The 18,376-nt window shown below is 42.3% G+C and overlaps 1 protein-coding gene across 4 annotated transcripts in view; it reads right to left on the bottom strand.

Annotated features, from left to right (window-relative positions):
- Positions 1-220: 220 nt before the first annotated feature.
- The window catches only part of unc5b (unc-5 netrin receptor B), a 53,251-nt gene continuing 35,095 nt past the window's right edge, over positions 221-18,376 (bottom strand). The window contains exons 4-17 of one of the 4 annotated variants that reach the window (XM_026189910.1): positions 18,249-18,352; positions 15,894-16,074; positions 14,906-15,073; positions 13,817-13,981; positions 11,788-11,820; positions 8,034-8,225; positions 7,272-7,640; positions 7,094-7,181; positions 6,604-6,778; positions 6,269-6,508; positions 5,137-5,286; positions 3,769-3,933; positions 3,458-3,636; positions 221-2,988 (exon numbers count right to left, since the gene is read on the bottom strand). In XM_026189910.1, the coding sequence (XP_026045695.1) occupies positions 2,823-2,988; positions 3,458-3,636; positions 3,769-3,933; positions 5,137-5,286; positions 6,269-6,508; positions 6,604-6,778; positions 7,094-7,181; positions 7,272-7,640; positions 8,034-8,225; positions 11,788-11,820; positions 13,817-13,981; positions 14,906-15,073; positions 15,894-16,074; positions 18,249-18,352 (2,375 nt within the window). In that variant the 3' untranslated portion in view covers positions 221-2,822. Of the gene's footprint in view, positions 2,989-3,457; positions 3,934-5,136; positions 5,287-6,268; positions 6,509-6,603; positions 6,779-7,093; positions 7,182-7,271; positions 7,641-8,033; positions 8,226-11,787; positions 11,821-13,816; positions 13,982-14,905; positions 15,074-15,893; positions 16,075-18,248; positions 18,353-18,376 lie in introns of all 4 variants that reach the window. The other 3 variants (XM_026189911.1, XM_026189909.1, XM_026189912.1) reach the window with 3 other exon arrangements.

The following is an 18,376-nucleotide window of genomic DNA, read 5'->3' as shown; positions in this document are numbered from 1 at the left end:
TGGGTATAATTGACAAAACCACAGATGCCATTTAACTGTAATTCTGTCCTTCAGTGCTAAGTACTAAGCGCTGAAGAAGCTCGCAATTAGCTCTATGCATTATTTGAGATATGGCAGTGCAATAGCAGGCTTTAGTGCAATAAAGAGCAAAACACAAACACACAGCTGTTAAACTAAGAAATATAATTTATTGCATAAAAATTATATTTAGTTACAGGTAAGAAGGCTAGACATTTATTTACAATTAGTACTTTACAGAGATGAAATCATGTCACTGAATCCATTTAGTTTTAGTTTTTTTTAGTTTTGTTTTTGGGTGTTTTTTGTAAAAATGTCTGTCTTCTTGAACAAAGGGTAGTTTTTTTCTCTCTTTGACGGGAGCACGTTTTGAATCCAGTACAGCTCCAGCATAAATTATCCAGAGATATGGCCAAAGATCCAGCAGACACTCAAAAAATCTGGACAAATAAACACTGTACTCTACAGCTAGTCAGTCTCTGTAACAAGACTTGTGGAAAGAAAAAAAGTCCTGCAGTGTTCAGGGATCCAAAGTACTGAACAGATTGTGTCCAGGTATTTTTCCTCAGGGCAAAGACCTGCAGGGCACGAGGTCATCATGTCAGTCGCTGTGCCACTTTGTTTTCCCACGTGTGCTTTTTTGTTTTAAGGTAGCAGCTTTCTTGGTCAGTGATCCAATTGTTCTCCGGATGGAGAATCCCCACACAGACTAGCATCACCGAAAAAATGTTAAAACTACTCCTAAACCAATTTAGGATACAAAATCAAAACCCTGTCAATGTCCTGATCTGAAAAAATAGAATCTTACTCTTCCAGGAAACAAAAGAAGTCAAAACGCTTCACTTTTTCTTATGTACTTGCATAGCACTTACAAAGAGAAATGACAGATCTTAAGAATGTGCACATACTGTACGCGCACACCCACCTGCCCACACACATCCACTCTCACATACACACACACATATGCGCACACACACGGTTCATTCACACAAAACAGTGACATGACTCACTGCTGAGGAGGAGGGATACTGCCTGTGTTTTGGTTCTTGTGGTTGTTTTAAGATATGAACACTTTTTTTGCTTAGAGGGATAAAAAAGACTCAATAACACAGAACTTAGGCAAAGATAATGTTACAGACGAAAGCATTTAAGCTGACGGAACAATAGTGACAATGCAAACAGATTGAGGACCCTGACCACAAAGCAGGCAGATTAAAAGAGTTGAGAGAAGGGAGGCAGAATGAGCTACAGGGCGATGCATGGACATATGGACATATAGATAAGTGGGGGACAGAGAACAGATTGAGGTAAGTTTCACGGTCCCCTTGCTGCCCATTTGATTCAAAGCAGGGCTATTCTATCCTACAATCATGTGTGATCTCGGGAAATGGCCTTCAATTACAGCAAAGCCTCCAAATTACAGCGTGCAGCAAATTCATCAGGACACTTGACCCCCCGTCCAATCATGTCTTACAGATTATATTTTACATTTTTTGAATTGATGCACAAGATTAAAAAAAACAACAACCCAGAAATAAACATAGTTTTGTTATTCACAAGAGAGACATCCACTGTGTCCTAACTCTCCAATTTTGGCGTGCTCTACTAGGATCAAAAAAATAATACACAGCAGATCAGTAGCCTAAACAAGCACAGATGTTAAAACAGGCTCTACATGATCGTAACACCAGTGACAGTAAAAGGAAAAGAAACAGAAAACAAAGAATCCACAAATCTGGACAATAAATGAAAGCGTTCCCCAAAGGAAACTTTGTTTTTGTTGATGTTTTTTTAAGGGATGACCAGAAAGCTCTCCTGCAGTTTATTCTCAAAAGATTGAAGTGTGGCAGAGCGTAAGAGGAATGCAAGGAGAGATGAAAGAGAAACACCCCTGTGAGTCGGAATGATATGCCAAGGCTTTGAGGCGTTTGTTGGTATAAAGAGTCAGTCTAGTTATTCGCCAATTCTGAAGCAAACTTCAAAAATTCGCACTTCTACAACATAGGAGAGGCAGCTTTTTTTTTTTACGCCCAAAAAATTCGAACCTTGAGGGTTCGATCGTTACACGATTTGTCATCAGTCGAAGCAGTTAGATGAGAAATCCTAGCCTGCCTGCTTCAGAGCCGATTAATGACTGCTCTGCCTGTGTGTGTGTTGGAGTGTGTGCAGTCTGGGGAGGCTGGAGGCAGGTCGGTGCTGCCTGTCCTTCAGCGCACACATGGCGATGACAATGAAGAAACAAAAGTCCTCTGCCATGAGGTGAGGGTGTTCTTAAATCATGCACTTTCATGCTGCTACTGAAACACAGGCCATCCCGCGTTAGCGTTTGTGTCGTTGTGCGTGCTTCAGCGTGCTGAATACATGAACGTTTCCATTTTTTCCCAAAGCACTCATATTTATATATACAAGCATGGAGCCATTTTCAACATTCAAAGGCAGTCAACACCATGTCTGACAGACAACTTTAGAGCCACTTTATGCCTTGGTACCCTCGGATAGTTTTTTTTTTATACCTCGCAGATGCAACGTTGCTTTGGAGGGCTCAAGCCGAATCGGGTTAGCAGGTGGATGGCACGCATGGGAATATGTTATGGTGGCCATGGAGCTACAGTGGCTGATCTTCTCAGGGCCAGTGAAAAGGGAAATGAGGCAGAGGTAATAAAGTTTATGTGAAGCAACCAAAATGCTCTGTGGGTTTATGATTTGCGCTGGCGTGTGTGCATATTCATTCATAGGCAGGTATTTTCATTGCGGTGGTGGTGAGAGAGGAAAAAAAAAGTCTTGCTCTCTTGTTTCTTGACCAATCAACAATCCCCATCAGTTGTCATGACAACTAGCACCTCACTTTTGCCCATCTCCTCCAGTGCGGTCGCCAGAGAGACCAAGTCTGCGTCACCTTGGTGACATGCTTCCCATAAGTCCAGCAGAACACCTGTGGGGCTGGGCTTTGTGGCAAAGTAGTTCAAATACCTGGATGAAGGAAAGAAGGCGCAAGTCGTGAGAAGAAAAAGGAGAGAGCAAAAACAGTTCTTCATCACTGATTATCTTTTTCTTTTTTCTTTTTTTGGTCATTACTGGATGTTGCACATACTGGAGGAAAAACCTCTGACACTCCAATACTGATACCCAGCTAAGCATCATATTTCAAAGGCATGGTTAGATAATTAGCAAGATGGATTTTTGTAACATTATATAACACGCATGACTGAATCATATTTTTTAACTTAATATTCAAGCCCAGCTTTTGAGATTCTAATCAGTATGGGCAGATATAACATGACTTTTCATAGTCGTCTGTCTAAATTTAATTCACTTAAACCCAATTCTAAACTGACCTCTGAGGCCTCTTTAAATCATCTCATATCAGACAATGATGAACACTGCAGCTCCTACAGTCGTTTCAGAATGCAACTCAAGTAACAAACGTGCTTTATCTGACCTGTCAAAGCCCAGACTGTGAGCCAGTAGCCTCCAGTCACATCCTCGAGCGCTGGGTGCATCCAAACTGGCGCAGATTTTCTGGCGGATGGAGTCAGGCAAGCGAAAGGCATAAGGTCCCACTTGAGAGGAAGGTAGGCACGTTCCTCCTGAGGGGAGGGGCGAGTGCGGAGGTAAAGTCTGGAAGAACAGAGGCGTCGAGAAGCACTGAGACCAACCTTTGTATTGATTGGAGTAACTGTGCAGCTGCATTGCAGCGTTATCTGTGTGTGCGCGTGTGTGCGCAAGCATTTTCTCAGACGTCACCATTACCTCCTGGATGTCAGTGTGCAGCTGGAATATCTGTCCCTCCCCTTCCACCTGCCGGACGCAGATCTTACAGGTGAGCTGCGACACAGCCAGGCTGCCTCTCTCCAGGCTGAAGGTGCAATGCAGGGGTCTCTGACTGCCACTCCAAATGTGATAAAACGGTATCTCCTGTCACACAGGCAAAAGTGGTAAACAGGAAAAGCCAGGAAAAAAAAGGCTCTCTACCACTGTGATTAAAGCGACCTCTTCCCGAGCAGCACAATCTGGGATCATCTAGAATGCAGTTTCCATTAAAGGTCTGTGCAGTATGCTTTATTTTGATAGTGGGTGTTTCCACCAACTGGGTCTCTGTGCGTTGGAGGATAATTTATTTCTAAATCGCACTGTCCATAAATTAGAAGCGCTATCAGATTTTCTGTTTGTTTATTCAGAAACGGTTCAGACTGCAATCTTCCTGCGAAAAGAATGCAGGAGAGACTTTGAGTGTTTACAGCAGTCAAGTATGCTATAACATTTGTAAAATAGCCCTCTTATTGAAATGAAGCAAGATTACTGTTTAAGCTTGTGTAGTACTGCTCATTATGACAAATTAAAGGAAAAGCCTGAGCACCCCAGTGAGTTGATCTGGTTGTTTTGTTTAGCTGTGGGAGGCATTTTGCTGGTATAATTTTGCAGGCTACTGCACAGTATAAAGTTGGCATGAGCGATCAGCTTCATCCTTAAATGAAACCTTTCTATCCTGGTGGGAGTGGTCGGTCTGTGGATGACAATGTCCCCATCCTTATGGCATGAAAATGTTTAAATTATATGCCATGGTCATCACTATCATCAGAGCTCAAGCCAACTGAACACCTATGGGAGATTTTGGACTGAGGTTTTAGACAGCTCTCGCCGCCACCATGATTAAAACCCTAAATGAGGGAATATCTTTTTAAAAAACACTGTTTAATCACTTCAGTAGACTGCCAGAGACTTTTTAGAGCCAGTGCTCAGCTGCCCTGCAATTTAAAAAGACACCTTAATTTGTCACTGGTCTGTATCAGCTTTTTTAAAGCTTCTGTGTTCTGTTCTCTTCTATTCACGTGCCGCCAGACTGGACTGATGGAAGAAACAAGTCATTTCACAAAGAACATGAGTGTGGTGGTGTTTCACTTAAAACCACAATCATGAAATGTCAAAAACAGTTTAGGTCTGTGACATCAAAAACCTAAATGCTGCAAATCTGCAATGCCTAATGATGTTGATGTGATAAGGTTATTTAGAAATCTGGTGAATATCAGTTGGACTTCAGGCATACATATAATGCATATTATGTATATATATATATATATATATGCATATATCTATAACGAGTCTGCTGCATTATGTCACCTGGTACTTGGCCAGAAGTTTGCTTCTCCAGTAAGTGTGGGGAATGTCGTGGATGGACAGTCGCAGATTGTGGTAGCTATCTTTGAAGAGCAGCGGCTTGGGATCTTCCAGCAAAACTCCACCCAGACTCCTCTCCAAATCCAGCACCTCCTGCACAGAAAGCCATAGAAGACGGGCTTAGGGCTTTATTTATTTGGTTTTAGCGCGGGCTCATCCCCTCGCATTGCAAGATCATGCTTTCAAAAGATGCCTAATTAAAATGTGTCCAAATGGAAATGCTCTGAGCTAACAGTTTAAAAGCTGTTTGAACTTTTCCAGCCAGAAATCATGCAGCGGGATGCCAATATTCTGCACACAGCGCACTCGTGTTTACTATCCTGGCTGGTCTGAGAGAGGAAAAATATTTTTCCCCTGAATCGAACACTCACTTTGTGTTTGGTATAGTTTTTGTATTTTGCTCTACTATTTTGAGCCATTGCTTCCTGCGGGACATGAAAACTCAATGTATTGCACCAAATTTAATTTGGAGAAATGAGATGGATCTGCAGAGTTGAAAGGGGATGGTATTCCTCTATCGCCCAGAACCACTATGGAAATAAGTTATATTAACTTTTAATGTTTTTATTCCGTGACATGCTTCAATATAATACACCTTGTCTATGTTATTTTCTATTTATAGTTCATTTAATTTTATTTCTTGCTATGCTTTTTGGTTTTGCATGTCCAAGTCTTATGCAGGATCTTTTGTGTTACATTATTTTTTGCTTCGCATGTCTTCAGAGTCGTGTTATATCTCTCTTTAGTGACATAATCAACTCAAACAAGGGTATTTTTCAGCTTATCTGATGAGTATTTATTTATTTTTAAGTTTACACACCTTTGGAAGTCCCACTGTATATGTGTATGGGTACCATGTTTTGCTAAGGAAATAAAAAACGTGGAATAAATAAGACCTAATTAATTTTGGAATGTTTTCGAGTATAGGAAAATGCTTCGGGAGAGCAGAAAGACAAATGAATAGAAAGCAACAGAGACAGGAAATCGCAGGCAAGCAACAGGGTGAACAGCTTAAAGTGCACGTGAGGAGACAGTAATATAAACCCACACAGATGCATAAACATGAGAGCAGCACCTTGAGTGCATGTGGGGTGTCATGGATACAGTAGATCCGGAGGCTGTAATCCAGGGAGAGGCATGGTGCGCGGGGGGCGAAGAGAGCCAGCTGCAGGCGCTTGCAGGCAGGCTGTGGAGGGCACGACTGGCCCACAAGGCCGTATGTTCCTAGCTGCTCCATGAGAATGTGACAGCACTCCTCCTCCAGCTGCAGGTAGCATGGGGACGACAAAGTCTCCTCCCCTACAGTCAGCACCTCCTGAACAGGGATAAAAGGAGCAATCAGTGACACAAAAAAAGAGCAAAAAAAAGGGAAGGCATTCATCATTTGATACCAGCGTGAGGCTCTCTCACCTCCCATGCTCCTTGATGCGTTTGCGTTTTCAGTGTGAGAGTCCAGTCAGGTGTTGGCGTGTCTAGTTGGGCACAGTGTGGCAAAGTAAGGGCAACGGGGCGATTCAGCAGCATACCAGATGGACCACAGCTCACCACAGGACTGAGTACAGTCTGACTGCCCTCAGAGGGTAACCTGTAGATATCACACACATGCACACGCTTCATTTTTAAAAGAAAATGGCAGATATGTTTGGAACATCCTAACTTAAATCAAACACCAGGAACTACCCGCCGTGGTGAACCCTTACGAATAAGGGAGCAGCTGAAAGTAGCTTCTTCAATTTTAAGTTAAAGGCTGGGACAAGTTGTTGATATTTTTATGCTCAGAAGTGGAAGCGAGTCTTGCAACGGAAAGTTTTCTGATTGAGGTGAGACTAAGGTCTATTCTGCCTTCTATGGGTGAAACAGATAAGAGAAATAAAGAATTAAAGAACTAAGGGGCACTCACGTTGTTTTGTCCCACTTGTTGATGATGAGGTACATTTCATAGAACTTCCCCTGGGGGATTGTGCCAGGGGGGACCAGCAAACTTACACCTAAAAAAGAGAAGGGGGTCATGACTTATCTTGTCTTCAATGCATCTAAAGGTGTCTTTAGTTATCACTAGCTACAAATCAGCTTTGTACCTGTATTGGGAATAGTGAGGCGTCCTCCTAGATTTCCAAGCGTGGCGCTTGTACTCAACCCAGCCTCTCTGGATAGCGTGTGGGTGTGATACTCTCGCTCTCTGCCCACGGTACCCACCGACTTTAAGCTGAGGATCTCTCCGTCACCTGAGCTTATGTCATTGGGAAGCTCCAGGGAAGAAAGCGTGGAGGAGTTATACACCTTGATTTTCAGGCTGGGCAGGGGGTCCAGCAACGGAGAGGTGGTCATGGGGATTTTGTGGGGGCTGTCGTTGACCCCTTGTTGGAGGGAGAAGAGCGGCCCACGGAAAGCCCCCGCTGTGGCTGTCAGATCTGGAGGAGCTGAGGGATGTAGAGGGTGAGGGTTATCTGTGGGTACGGGAGAAGAGAGGAGCTTATCACTAGAAATGACACGAGCAGGGCTGAGAGAGCCGAAAGTGACGCCAGTGGAATGGATTAATGTTGCTAATTAATATTTGATGGCAAGAGCAAGAGAAAGGACACCATGACGAATGTTTAAAATGTAAAAAATGTAACGCAGTAAAGAATGGAGAGCTGACTGAGAGGAGATAATGGTATAAGAGAATTAATTTATGGGATGATATAAATAGCAACGCGATGATAAAAATGAGCAGGGACAGTGTTTCTATGAAAATAAGAAAAACACGAGAATAGCTGTGGGGAAAAAAGGAATAATGCAAAAAAAAATTGAGTGCAAATACCTGCCGACTCACGCGAGTGTGCATGCGTGTGCAAACTCACCCTGTCTGGGAGGTTTGTAGTTGCCAGGGTGGAACGCGGTGGTGAGAGCTGATGAAGAATCGGTGATGTCTCCGTGGAGATGTCGGCATCTGCGGCGGTATGCGAGCACTCCCACGCACAGTGCCATTATTACGCTCAGCGGCAGGGCCACGAGAACCGTGTAGACTGCTACACCCATACCTGGAGCCAGGGCTGAAAGAGGGACAGAAAGCCAAAACATCATCAAGAGACTCAGATGAAAACACACATTTACATCTGCAAGGGAAAACCATGAGGGAAGGAAGCATAATGTATGGCATATCATCTGATTTACTACATGCTGTAGAGTAAGCAGAATAAATTAGTCATGGAAGTCTAAGTTAGTGCTGAAAGCATTTGCTGATTAATTCATTAGTTCATCATCAGACTAAAAACAGAGTCCTGAACATAAAAAATATATTTTAAAAAATCTTTTTTTTTTTCTTATATAGCTGTAAATCCAATTTGTTGGGGGTCAATGTATTGAGTGGGGTAAAAATAACTTTCCTAGAACTCAGGAAATGACCTCTAATTAGTAATTAGTAACATCTGTTATTAATAAAAAAAAAAAAATCAGATTTATCTGTGTTAAAATAAATCAATTTGTGTTTTCAGCCTTTTTAGATCAGGGCTGGCATAGCTGCTCACATTTATAGGTACGGCTGTTCAACTGTTCTTTAATGCAAATATTTAATCAGCCAATCACATGGCAGCCACTCATTGCATTTAGGCCTGTGGACATGGTGAAGATGACCTGGTGAAGTTCAAACTGAGCCTCAGAATGGGGAAAAAAGGTGATTTAAGTGACTTTGAATGTGGTATTGTTGTTGACGCCAGAGGTCAGAGGAGAAGGGTCAGGCTGCTTTGAGCTGATAGGAAGGCAACGCTACTCAAGTATCCACTTATTTCAACCAAAATTTGCAGAAGAGCATCTCTGAACAACACGATGAATCTTGAAGCAGATGAGCTACAGCAACAGAAAACCACGCTGATACCACTCCAACAAATAACTGAGGTTACAATTCACACAGGCTCACCAACCTTGGGCAATAGAAGACTGAAAAAACATTGCCTAGTCTGATGAGTCTCAGCATGGATCCATGCTGCCTGCATCAGTGGTTTAGGCTGCTGATGGTGGTGTAATGGTGAGGAGGAGATTTTCTTGGGACACTTTTGGGGCCCTTAGTAACAACTGAGCATTTTTTAAACACCACAGCCAACTTGAGTATTGTTGCTGACCATGTCTATCTCTCTGTGACCACAATATATATCTCAATATTGAACAGATCTCAGATCTGGTGACAGATCCAGTATAGCTCCTTTGGGATGTGGAGGAACGGGAGATTCACATCATGGATGTGCAGCCAATCTTGTTTAATCTATGCAACGAAGAATTAAAGCAGTTCTGAAGGCAGAAAGGTGTCTAAACTGTTATTAGTAAGGTGTACCTACTAAAGTGGCTGTTAATGAGTTTAGCTAGTTCGTTTCATTTCTCTTTAAAACAGCACTGGCACAAATAGCAGACCGACTCAACGCTCTAGTTGCTGCACTTGAATGACCTCCCCAGCATGATTATGATCTAACAGATGGGGCACAAAATACTCAGCCCGCATACCACATGGGCTAAAGTCCTAAGCAGCAAAGGCTTGAGCGCTACTACCCGACAGGACCCCTACTGCATGCTATTGCATTTACCTGCTCCCCCTCCCCGTCTATCTCAATTTGCACCGTCAAATCAATTGCCCCCAACCCCTAAAAACCACCTCCTCCCTTAAAAACGGCTCTTAAACATGCTATAAAGCTTCACAGAAAGCTGATTAAAGGGTGTATCGACTAGAGTTACGGTCATTTTAGTGCTCGCCGTACTATTACAGCTCAACATAAACATGTTGTCCAGGAAACTGAAAGAGATCAATTAATATTGAAAAGCTTCAAAGAGAAAATACTCCACTGATCTGATATATTAAATCACCATACAGGCCATTATGTGACCAGTAATTGCATTGTCTTTTCAATGATATGATAAAATTGACTGTTTCTGCAGTCTGAGACTTTAATCCCCTGTTATAGTGTTACTTTCCATAAAAAAGATAACAGTGAGCTGCATGCAGTAAGCAGAGGAAAAGAGAGCCCCGTTATCTGAGCATATGCAGATACTCTGAGTATCATTGGTATCAGGGGAGAAAAAGATGGATTTATTCATACCTAGAAAATCAGGCAGCTTAAGCCTCGTAGCTTTCGCTGAAACTTAGAAATGAATTTTTACACGGAGCAAAGCCCGTGGATTTTCTTGCCCATCTGTTCCACTGGAAGTGCATTAAAAATGATGATGATTATGAGGAATGGGCCCAATAATTCTTGTGGCTTTGGAGTACTTGTGGACACTTTGTTGTTTTTAAAGACATACTTTACGATTGCTTCACTCTGGTCTGCCTGTCACTATGCACCATGTAGTCAGTTTAAATATAGAAATCATCCCTGAAAGGCCCATTAATAAACAGCTCCTCCAGGGGGTGTTTGGCCCCAACTTCACCTGTTCCCCACCGAGCTCCCTCCCACGTCTCTGGCTGGGTGATTGGTTGTGACTGGTCAGCAGGCTCGCCACAGCCAGACCCAAACCAGACACGTGAGGGAGTCGCGCCACAGTAGCAAAGAAGAGAAGACAAGGAGCAAAGTTGGCGGGAGACGAAGAGGAGCAAAAAAAAAAAAAAAAGGAGAGGGAGAAGGAGAAGGAGTAGACGGCCTAGATAGACTCACAGGAGGAGAGAGAGCTAGATGAGAGGCAATTTGGCAAAAGGGACAGGAAGAAGTTAGATAAGGTTGTGATTTGTAGAGAGGACAGAGGGATTATAAGTGTGTTGAGGAGGGGAGAGGAGATAAGGATAGCAGTGCTTTAGGAAAGAAGACAACCAAAGACACTACAGAGCAGCGGTTAGAGCTGAAGAGAGGGTGGAGGATAAGAAAGCCGGAGGCAGGCAGGCTGTGGAAGAGGAGAGCTCCCATGCTCACGTGGCGCGATTGAACCGAATCGGACAGCCGTCCACACTTATTACCAGAAACGGAACAATAGCGAATTAGGTGCATTACTAAGGCTGCTCTCCCCTGAGTCCACATCACATTGAGCTGGAGGAATTACCATCACTTCAAATGTAAACTATATCACAGATTAACTGAGAGTCAGACAGAAATCAAGGGCTTTTCTCCTGCGAGCGCTGTGCTTCTACCACACAGCCTATGGATCAAGGAGTCTCAGCTTAGAGGCATGTCATTTTGCTCACTCCATAACAGAGTTGTCATGACGGAGTAGCTCTCGCTAAACCATTCTGGGCAGTATGTGTAATTACACCAGCATTTTGTAATCAGATACTGCTTTTTCTCTCCCCCCCCCCTTTACAATCACAATAAGCTTCTGTACAAAAGATGAGACATGCTAGGACTGAGTCAGCTCTGAAACCAATGTTACACTTAGTCAACACACTAGACAAGCGTGGATAACAACACTCATAAGCAGGCTGGACAAGAAGGTGAGGCGTGTCTACGCTGAGCGTGATGCAAGCTGACATAAAAGCACGGACAGACAGGCAACACAAAAAGCTGCACGCATTCAGCCCCACGTGCTAACGCAAGGTGTTAGGAGTCCTAACCTGCGTGAGCAGAGAGACACACGACACACACAACGCAAAAGGCAAGCGGCGTGAAGCGGTGACAGAGCAAAGTCATGGGAAGGTGGACTTACGATGGCTTGTATGTTCAATAGAAATCTTTTTATCTGTTTGAACAGGAGAAAAAAAAACCAAAAAAAAAAAAAACAATGTAAAAAATGGGTGGACTGGTTTGTTATGCAAATGAAAGATGCAATAACATAATACAAAGCCAAAACAGGAACGTAAACAATAGCTCAATCTGTGAACATAAAATGCATACTACAGGCAAGAAATGATAAATTCATATTAAACAAACAAACAAACCTCTTCTAGAAATGTGCGAAAATGTGAGATAAATTTCAGCATAACTGTTTATTTGTGGCATGAGGAAAAATAACACTCTGAATAATATCAAATCAAATCACTTTTATTGTCACATCACATGTGCAGGCACACTGGCACAGCACATGCATATGCATGATAATATCAGTATCATATGGATGAGGCTGCTTCAGAAAATGAACCAGGACTCTGGCGGTTGTGTGGTACATGACTGACACCAAGTAGACTGAAACCTGAATGTTATCCTCTTCATCCTATGAGGACAAAAAAAACATCTCCGCTGACGGGAACAATCATTCCTACGATAACACCGGCGTGAATCATCACCAAGTGGTTTGAGGAAATATGGAAACCATCTTTCAGGATTGTGTCGCTGACTAGATCTCAAATCAAATAAGCGTCTCTCCGTGGCATCATCAGAACGCACAAATGGCTTCCCCAGATGCTGCCATTTGTCCAATTGCAATTAGAATCTACCAGGATGCGATGAAGATGAGGGTTTGCGGTGTCTCAGAGCATTTGCACATTTACGACTCGGGGTATTTAGCCAATCCTCGGAGGGATTAACATTGCGTGAGCTAAAGAGTCTGATTTCTGATTAAAGCGTGCGAGGGATGCAAAGAGCTCTAATATCATCAGGTGTGTTTGTGTTTGTGACCACGGGATAGTCATACATGATGTGCTGGGAACATGAATAAGTCAGTCAGTAACTTGTAGTTTGCAGACTGACACATTTACAGATTTTCGACAGCACAGTGCTTCTCATCCTCGCTCCCTGTCAGAGCCACTCGAGTGCTCGTTTTTTCCCCCGATGGCCTCCTTAGAACGCCGGCTACGTGCAGCCGGATCGGACAGCAGCGTATTCCGTCTAAAGTGGGTGCTCTGTGGAAGCTTGTTTATGGCAGGACTCGCATGTGTGTGTGTGGCTGACACGGCTGACGCTCAGCATTGGTTTGAGCGTGCATATGATCCCCCCTGCGACACACACACCTTCTGCAACCCAGCTGCACGTGCATTTAGAAGGTTTGTCTCTGCATACTTGGGCGTGTTTGCATCTCTGTGTGTGTGTCTTTTAAGCGTGTGCTTGAATGTATTTCTCTCGCCCTGCCTTTTGTGGATGTGCATCTCTAAGATTCTAATGCGCTGTCAGCTGGATTCCTCCCAGCTCATCACGGGCTGCACATTGGGTGTCAGCGCGAGTCTGACTCACTCTCATATGCTCTTCCCTGTGCTAATTTTTCGACTTGGCTGTGTCATGCTCGCTTCCCACTCCACGCACATCTTTCACTTTCCCCCCTCTCTCTCTCTCCATCTGTGGTTCTTTAGATGTGGATCAGTTGCCTGCTCTCCTTGTGAACCTGAATTTTTCCTCCTGAAACATCTGTCTGCGATTTCCCTCTCTCCCCCCCTTTTTTTATATCTCTCACCATGTTGCAGTGGCTCAACGCCTCGGGAATACAGTTTCTTACCAAATAGCTTTGAAATATAATATGTCTTATAAAAGTGTGAGCAAAGAAATCCGCGCCTGCGAGATCAATTCAACAACCACCTGAAGGAGAAATTATGCTGTTAGGGAAATGACCCCTATGGATACATCAATAACACCATCTTCTATCAACTATAAGCATCAGTGAGTGAATTCAACAGATGGTGGTCTCTATTAAAAGGCAGGGGAGAGTATTAGGTTACATTACATACATGAAGAAATACATATACATAAGCCAAATATTTACCCAGCTTTGATGTTTAACATCCAGTTCCAACATATTGGACACTTACTTCTTGCACATAACCCCTCAGTGCAGTTCTTGCTCTCCATCATGCTGCCACTGCAGTGCTTTCCTCCATTTATGGGTGGGGGGGCTTGACACTCTCGGCTGCGCCAGTGGGTGCACTCTGTCCCACAGGCGGACCACTTTGCCCACTCAGTCCATCCTCCATCCACTGGAATGAAAACAGAGATGTGAGTCACTTTACAGTAAGCCAACAGCAAAACAGTTTAATCGCTTCGGGTAAAGGGGAGTTGGGCATGCTGTTATAATGCAGTCTGATGCATATGTAATGGCTCGAAGTGCATAATTTAACAATTTTGCACAAAAAAAAAAAAACAACATTCTGTGCTTTGGAGTTAGGGTGGTCTAGACAGGATGTTATGTGACTGTACAACATTGCACTGTGTTCCCAGTGCAGGCACCTCTTTACAGTGAAGCCACGGCTTTCGTAAGAGCAAACACTCCTCTGTGCTCTTTGGGAAAAGTTATGATGGAGTAAACAGTCGTCTGGTTTTCTCTAACATGGACCACAACCTCAAATATGATCAGACAATGTTTATTGAAATTGAATGGTGAATGGAGAAAGCAAAGATCTAGGCCTGGTGTCTAATCAGGTACTTAGACTCGATTGCATTAATCAGGCATCCAGAAACACTGGGAGGATTTCTTTAAATCATGATTTGTCTTTCAATGAGCATCTTAAACAAATGTTACGGTCTGCTTTCTTGCATTTGCACAATATCTCTAAAATTAGAAACGTCCTGTCTCAGAGTGATGCTGAAAAACTAGTTCAATTCAATAATTCATCTAATTTATTATTGTCAGGCCACTTTAAATGCTCCCTGAAAAGAGCTTTTTTCTCCAATACTGGCTTCTCTTAACTGTTAAATCCTGAATGGACATTAAATCCTTCTCCTCAGATACAAGGTCTCGATGAATCAGGCCCTATCTTATCTTAAATACCTCATAGTACCGTATCACCTCAATAGAGCACTTTCAGATAAATTATCTCCAGCTGAGGAACAAAACTGGCAGCTGTTTGTTTACTTAAAATCTGAACATTTTAGAAATCAACAAATGAGTATCTGGTCTTCACCTGGGCATAGCGTGGTGCAAGTTACTCTCTGTACCGGCGGGCCCTCACAGAAGGCTCCTCCATTCAAAGGGGCCGGATTGGTGCAACTGCGTGTCCGACGCTGCCAGCCACGCCCACAGCGAGCGTTGCACTCCGACCACTCCGTCCAAGAAGACCAACCTCCGCTCACTGAGACGCACAAAATGAGACAAAGTGAGCAAGTCTGAAAGTTAATACGTGGATGATTTTTAACATTCATGACAATCACTTTATCAACTCTTGCTATTATATTTAACATACATATCAGTGAGTGATGGCCAGGATCACCTCCTGAGGTATATTTACTGAAATCTGTCTACCACACTTACACCAATCAGGTGCAACATTAAAACAACATGCTTGATATTGTGTAGGGCCCTGATAGGAGATTTGATTTTTCAAAGCAGTGCATTGGCAGTGGATGCTTGGGATCATGTTGCTTGTAGGGTAAAGCTGTGCTTTTGGTGCATGATGTGGGTGCGATTTAAGTATTTCTTGTGTGCATCATTCAGTCTCCTGGTGGGAAGAGGCTGCTGCAGTTGCAGAAAGTGGAGTTGCTTGGTCTACAGTAATGTTGGTAATAATATTCTAATAATCATAAAAGTAAAAATAATTTAAACTCATCCAAAGATCAAAGGTTTACTAGCAGAACTTTAAATTTGTTTTAGTGGTTTAACTGCTAATATACATCTACTGAAAAAATTCTACCATTAATTAAGTTTACTGAGTATTAAAGATTTACACAAGAGGGGCTAAAATTACAATTCATTGTTTTTTTCAGTCAGTTATTGCTCAGCATATTGAATCACTAAACCAAAGAACCAAACAGATGATTCTGATAATGGCTACATGCTGTCACAAGTCGAATTCATAACCAGCATTTCATAGTTTTTTTCTTTAATCCAAAGCAAACGTGTCATTAATGTGAGGAGGTGTGAGGTGTGGAGGGGGTGCGAAACGGATGTGTTACCATAAACAATAAGCGTAGCTGTGCTGCTGCGTCTTTTGGCAACCACATTTCGAGCCACACAGGTGTAGTTAGCCGTGTCCGAAAGTCTGGCCTGCTTGATGATCAGATCGTGATCAATTGTGATCAGAAAATTGGAGTCCTGCGATGGATCAATGACGTCCTCATTTTTCAGCCAGTCAACCTGGAGACAAGCAAGAATAGGCCGACACATACCGCTGAAATAAAGATGAGGAAGCCTCAAAAAGGTTATGAAAGTTATAATTATCCAACATAAAAAAATAAAAAAATAAAATTACAAATCAGGCGCTTCACACTCACAATGAGTAAATATAGAAAACAAGAAATTAGCTCTCACAGTCTCAGATGCTCGATGTTATTTTAGTTTTGACTCAAATGTTTCTTTGGCAGGTATTTTTTTTTTCACATAAAATCAGCAGGTGTGCATGCATAAATATGAGTCATCTCACCACGCACAGAGCCATTCAGTAAACACGGTAAACCTGCAGTGTATCAAGCCATCACAACACAAAGTATTGATCAAACATGCAGTCAAAATGTGATTGTTTTTGCCAAGCAAAAACACTAATTTGTTTCTTCTCTCGAAAAATGTCTTTCATTCACTTTTATTTTGACTAATTTTTGCCTTTTTAATGGGCAAAAATCCATAACTAACTGATTACATTAACAAAATTGGTATAATTTTATAATTAAACCAATTTGCTTTTATTTTGAAATTTACGTAACGTGCTTTTTATGTCAAAATTCTCCTGGTTAATAGGTATCTAAAAAGAAAAAGACAGCTTTCACAATACAAATGTGGGTAAAATAAGCAATTCAGATACAAGGTTTTACAGTTAGACTAGCTTGGTGTTAAAACATGACACAAGCATATTTCTTTGCGTGTTTTAGTGACTCTTTTATTGATGGTGTCAAAATGTCAGCATCTCGCCCTTTACTTTCTTTCCTTTTGTTTTATGCTGTTGCAGATTGCACAGCATAAATCTGAAATCAAAACAACACAACACAAAAGGATTTGAGCTGTTTATTGCTCATCAGAATCAAGAAGAAAAATATGAGTGTGAACGTGTTGAAAAGGCTACAGAAGAGGAACAAATTAGCCCCCCTATGAAAAATTCATTCTTTAAAAGTATTTCCAAAGTGCCGTTAAACAGAGCAAGGAATTTTTTAACACAGCTTTTCCAAACATGCGTGTCTTTGTTTGGATGCTTATAATATTTTACTTTGCACATAAATACGATTTTTATTCAGAAAACACAAAAACTACCAGGGTCAAAATGATTAGCTCTCCCAATGCTAATGGTCAATTGTGCGTCCTTTTTGCTGCATAACAGCCTGCAGCCTGCAGTTCAGATTTCATGGTCTTCTGGCATGGACCTTCAGTTCACCCCACAGATTTTTCATTAAGATTCAAGTCAGAGTTTTGTGCAGGTCAGTCAGTAACGTTCACTTTGAGCATTTGGAGGTAGTTCTCTTTGAAAGTTTTCTTTCAAAATCTTCACATATCCATTTTTGTTCCTGATTCCTTCCATCTTGTCAGGATTCTTACTTTCAGTCATACTCAAGCATAATACTCCCACCACCATGTTTCACGATGGGGTCACTGCTCTTTGGGTTGTATGTCTCTCCTTTCTTTCTCCAAACATGAGCAGCGCTTCTGCGGTTAAAGCGCTCCAGTTTCATCTCATGTTCCTGATGTCGCTAAATCATTCACTAGTGTCTTGGCAGTTATTCTGGGGTCTTTAGACTCATCTCTCACTACTTTTCTTTCCAGAGCCTTTGAAATCTTTTGCTTCCTGCCTCTCCCAGGCTTGTTCTGTACTGTATGGCTCGCTTTGAATTTCATGATCATACTTCTCCCTCCAGTTCTTGACACTTGGAAATGCTGCGATAACTTTGTAAATCCATCTCCTGCTTTGCGAGCATCAACAACTCTTTTTCTTAAGTCTAAACAGATTTCTTTTGTTTTTGCTGTGATGCTTTCTCAAGTGACAGCTCAAACCCTTGCTGAAGTTTTTATGCTGTGTGTAAATTGGACGATAACCCTTAGTTTTGTAATACGCCTCAATAAAAAGGTCAGTTTTTCAGGAGGCTAATAATCTTGGCTTTTATCACTTTTTTCTGAAATAATTCTGTTATTGTGTGCAAATAGAGATAATTTATGCTCTCTAAAGAGAGCTAGTATGTGTAGAAATGCTGTAATGTTGAAAACCCTATGCTCTTTAAAAAAAAGTCCTTGGTAAAGTTTTGACAAAGACTTTAAATTTCATAGGGGGGTTACAAATTCAGTCCTCATCTGTAGGTGATGAGAGTGACGGTGGGGAGAAAAGCATTTACCTCGGCAGCAGGCATGCCCTCTGGGGGGCGACACTGCAGCAGCACCTCCTGCTCAAGACGCACCTCCCGCCCCAAAGGCTCCTGTTCAAAGTTTTTTCTCAAGTCTACAGAGGGCGACACACATGCAG

This window comes from Astatotilapia calliptera, chromosome 13 (assembly GCF_900246225.1).
Source record: "Astatotilapia calliptera chromosome 13, fAstCal1.2, whole genome shotgun sequence".
Classification (NCBI taxonomy): Eukaryota; Metazoa; Chordata; class Actinopteri; order Cichliformes; family Cichlidae; genus Astatotilapia; species Astatotilapia calliptera.
The sequence above is the reverse complement of the archived record's forward strand: the minus strand, read 5'-3'. Positions and strand labels throughout refer to the sequence as shown.